At 38.0% G+C, this 4,431-nt stretch overlaps 1 protein-coding gene across 3 annotated transcripts; it reads left to right on the forward strand.

Annotated features, from left to right (window-relative positions):
- The first annotated feature begins 1,835 nt into the window (after window positions 1–1,835).
- LOC112512739 (protein RADIALIS-like 3) lies at window positions 1,836–3,984 on the forward strand. 3 transcript variants are annotated; one of them, XM_025118858.1, is made up of 3 exons: window positions 1,836–1,909; window positions 2,018–2,288; window positions 3,760–3,984. In XM_025118858.1, exon 2 carries the CDS (start codon window positions 2,025–2,027, stop codon window positions 2,262–2,264), a length of 240 nt encoding a protein of 79 aa, XP_024974626.1. In that variant the 5' UTR covers window positions 1,836–1,909; window positions 2,018–2,024; the 3' UTR covers window positions 2,265–2,288; window positions 3,760–3,984. The 3 variants fall into 3 exon arrangements, with proteins under 3 accessions (XP_024974626.1, XP_024974625.1, XP_024974624.1); XM_025118857.1 differs by having other exon boundaries at window positions 1,842–1,909; window positions 2,009–2,288; XM_025118856.1 differs by lacking the exon at window positions 1,836–1,909 and having other exon boundaries at window positions 1,953–2,288.
- The last annotated feature ends 447 nt before the right edge of the window (window positions 3,985–4,431 follow it).

Consider the following 4,431-nt stretch of genomic DNA (forward strand, 5'->3'; position numbering starts at 1 on the left):
CATGGAAGCTTTGGGGGGGGGGGGGATTTATGCAGAAAACTAAGCTTTTTTTAAACCTACCCGTACCGATTAAAAAACATGTTCATTACATCCATGAAAAAACCCTTTCAAACAAAAACTTTCCCAATCTATACAGACAGATCAATCCACACAGTCAACCTTATTGATACAAGACTTACTGGAAAAACAACCATACGGCCCCTCAGTATAAAAAACATAAGCAGACACAAGAACTGTTAACATGTTCAGCAATCATCTTCTAAAAATGTCACTTTGTCCCCCAATCAGCCAAGCTCTTCATGTTTGAACTGATTATTTGAAGAACAGATGATGATCATGAGTTGGCATTACACTATGCAGAAAGGACCATTGTAAACCTGCCTTCATGGAAGTCCAGGGTTCAAGTCTTCAGAAATGTGTGAGTTTAATTTTGCTGTATATAAATATTATATAGTTCAACAAGTATGTACGAAACGAAGGGAAAATAACAAATAAAAGGCTTTTGGTTCACTAATTCTTAGCTCATGTTACTATTAGTAGTCACTGCACAAAATATCATGCACCCATTAGCACATGAACCTCAAGCATTCCTTTTTTGGTATCCATGAAAAAACCCTCCCAAACAAAAACTTCCCCAATCTATATAGACAAATCAATCCACACAGACAATTTTCTTGATATAGGACTTGCTGGAAAAACAACCAAACAACCCCTCAGTATTAAAAAAAAAAAAAAGCAGACACAAAAACTGTTAAGATGTTCAACAATCATCATCTAAAAATGTCACTTTGTCCCCCCAGTCAGCCAAGCTCTTCATGTTTGAACTGATTATTTAAAGAACAGGTGATGGTCATGAGTTGGCATTACACTATGCAGAAAGGTCCATCGTAACCCTGCCTTACTGGAAGTCCAGGGTTCAAGTCTTGAGAAATGTGTGAGTTTAATTTTGCCGTATATAAATATTATATAGTTCAACAAAAAATAAGTGTAGTAATGTGCAGATAGAAGAGAGAAAGATTTGTACTAATGTGCCCAACAAACATGGACACTGCATAGAGACAAAATAGCTTCTACAGGTTTCCAAATTCACTAGTGAAGAAGTTCCCGACATGTTTTGGTACGAGACCTATCATATCCATGTAGAAAATAACAATCAGATTCTTGTTGGACTTAAGAATCAGTTCATTGGCATAGAAAGAACAAAAAGCAAGCTCGGGGAAATACGGAAAGTGCAGGAGAATAAATGCTATTAATATGAAGAGACAACATAGTACTCTCTAGCACATGCTCACCAGTGTTACTGTAACATTCCGGCCAACCATACCAGATATCGTCCGCTTTATCCACACTTGGACTCAGGTTTTAGAACGTGTCTCATACCGTCCCTTATAAGACAACATTTGTTCCCATCCCCAGCTGATGTCGTATCTCACAATCCACCCCCTCCTTAGGGAGCCCAGTGTCCTAGGCGGCACACTAATCCGGTTCCCAGCTATGATACCATTTATAACACCCCCGGCCAACCGTATTTGTTTTGGCCATGTATTAATTACTTAGTGAGTCCATGTGTGGACAATATATGGTACGGTTGGCCGGGATGTTACAGTATCCTCAATGAGATACAATTTGGAAAATATTACACATAACATGTAAGTTAATATACTTCTGATATTAAGCTTCCTTTAATACGGATTCTCCGATTATAGAGGCTACTGTACTCCCACTGTGGTTTGTAAAAGAAGCTAATGGATCACTTTTTGGTCCTCTAGCAAGTTATATTCGTCCTACTGGACAAACCTCGCCACCTATATTTCCTGTTTATAAGAAGCGTCCCTTGATAACATCCTCCAAACCATCCCTTGAGCACACACCATCTTCCTTGACTAGACAAGTCCAATCTTATAATTTTGTAAGTATCAACAACAATCACCAACAAATTTATCTTCAAAACATTTTTTCTAGAAATTAGTTTTGCCTACAAGGATAGTCTTAACTCTTACCCACAAAGTCTTAGCAGGGAAACAATGTCATCAAATTCCCTCCCTTCAAGTAGCTCCACCTCCTCTTGGACAGCTAAGCAGAACAAATTATTTGAAAAAGCGCTTGCTGTATACGATAGAGACACCCCAGACCGTTGGCAGAAAATTTCAAGGGCAGTGGATGGCAAATCTGCAGAAGAAGTGAAAAGGCACTATGAAGTGCTTATCGAAGATCTTAGGCACATAGAATCTGGCAATGTTCCTGTCCCCAACTACGGACATTAGTCTGGAATGCATACCAACCATCAGGTAACATAATCAGTGACCTAAAAGTCCACTTTCTTTATGCAGATTCTTTTTCCTCTTCTTCTCCCATCTTAACAGCATTCAAGTAAGATTCATGTGGCCACTTGATTAACATTACTTCCATAAGTAGTCACTCCCATTTACCATCCAAGGCACACCAGCCATTCTAAGTTTGAGGTTTGATAGGTAGGACCAGTCCAGTCAGAGCTGACCATAGTTTCGAATTGCTTTACACACCTTTGAAACACAAGTGAGAAATGTATTTGCAAATCAAATGTAATGAAAAACATGCAAGGTTTGGGATATCTTAAGGTAGAATGAGCCACAGAATTAGCAATGAAAATATATGGTTAAAGGTAGGGTGGCACTGGTTGGTGATAAGTCATGGCAACACGGATTGAGGTACTTTGGTTCTCTCCACCATAGACCTTTTACTTTGAGGGTCTGTTTGGTGCACGGTCCCACATTTGGCGCAACATTAGACGGCCAGGACAGGACTAAGTGAGACAAAAATGCATTTCATTTGTCCAACCAAAATAGGTGGAACAAAAATCAAGGAGACAGGACAAGATTGGTAAATTCTTAAACTACCATTGTCATATTAAAACCTTAAAAGAATTCCACAATTTTTTCACCCGCCTACCTCACTTTCACCCGTCCAATCTTGTCCAGTCCCGCCAACAGGAGGTTCTTAGCATGGGGTAAGCAAATAAGAAAGATGTTCACGAGGGAAGAATACTAGGAGTTGGCATGCATAGGAGAACATAGAAACACATCATTCTTGTCCTGAATGCTAGCCCTTCTCTTTCTGTTGCTCTTAGGTTTCACCATTTTATAATTAATCTTGTATCAGTTTCAGTCCAATTAGGTTGGGATAAAAAGCTTGTTCTTTTGTACTTTCCACATTTAACCTCTAAATAACCTTTGATGCTTGGCCCTGCAAACGATGAAATGAACACCTGCCACGGGGCAATGATGTAATCAACTGAGAGGGGATTCAAGCACACCATGATCTATATATATATCTCTCAGTTCCAGTTGATAAAGTTCTCACAGATATGGACTTATCCTTCTTCAGAAAAGGCAATGCATGCTCTTACTTTGTTTCTTAATTTTCTTTTAACTTCAAATTTCCACTTAAGATCTTATCTTCATTATGATCTATAAATGCCAATGGTCCTAGGCATCTTCTCTACCTTTTATGATCAGTAAGCATACTTTTATCCTGCATTTAAGTCTCTTACAATCTATCTGACACCATTGCGCCATTGACCATATGCTAGCATTACTTTAATACTGACTCCAAGTTTTCCAAACAATTTTCTATTACCAACATCCATGAGTATCACAAGAAGCTATGAGCAAGAAACAAAACCATTTTCCTCTTTCACCTTTTAATTTGAAAGGGGTTGAAACCCCACCACTTATATATGCAAATACCCTGAAACGATCTTATCTTCTATTTCCTTTACAGCATTCTATCACTGGTTGGCTCATGAAGTACTCATAAAGCTCCACTGAAGTTGAAGGTGGAGGTCATTTATCTACTTAACAAAGAGGTGCAAATAAATATGTCAACTAAACAACAAGTACCAATATCCATAATAATATCCATGAAAAGAAAAACTGTAATGTCAGCCATTTGCACGTATTTTGTGCATTGTAATGTTGAAGGTCAATCTATATAAGCTACATGATGATTATAAAGAACAACAAACTATGGCTCGAAATCGCAATCGCAATCGCAAACGTCAATTTCCTATAATTTAGCCTAAAATTCAAATATTTGATCGTGAAATACTGAAATTAAGCGACTGACGATTAATATCCATTTAATCGTTCACACGAACAACCTAAATGCAGAGTAAAGTTTAGGGTTTTCCTGGCTGACCTGAATGGTCTAGATATGCGAACTCGATGATCGGATCTACTCCACCATGGTCGATATCCGGATGATACGCCAGTAAAGGTTATTAAAACTGCCGTTTTACCCCCTTGAACTTTAAACAATTTGTATAACTCCCCCCTAAACTTTTCCAATTATGCAAATTAGAAGGAAATCTTTCATTCACCGAATAGTTTTTATTACATCAAACTTTTTCTTTATTTAAGGTTTCGTTCAAAACTTTTTTTATATGACGAGTTT

This window comes from Cynara cardunculus (assembly GCF_001531365.2).
Source record: "Cynara cardunculus var. scolymus isolate 2C chromosome LG 5, CcrdV1, whole genome shotgun sequence".
Classification (NCBI taxonomy): Eukaryota; Viridiplantae; Streptophyta; class Magnoliopsida; order Asterales; family Asteraceae; genus Cynara; species Cynara cardunculus.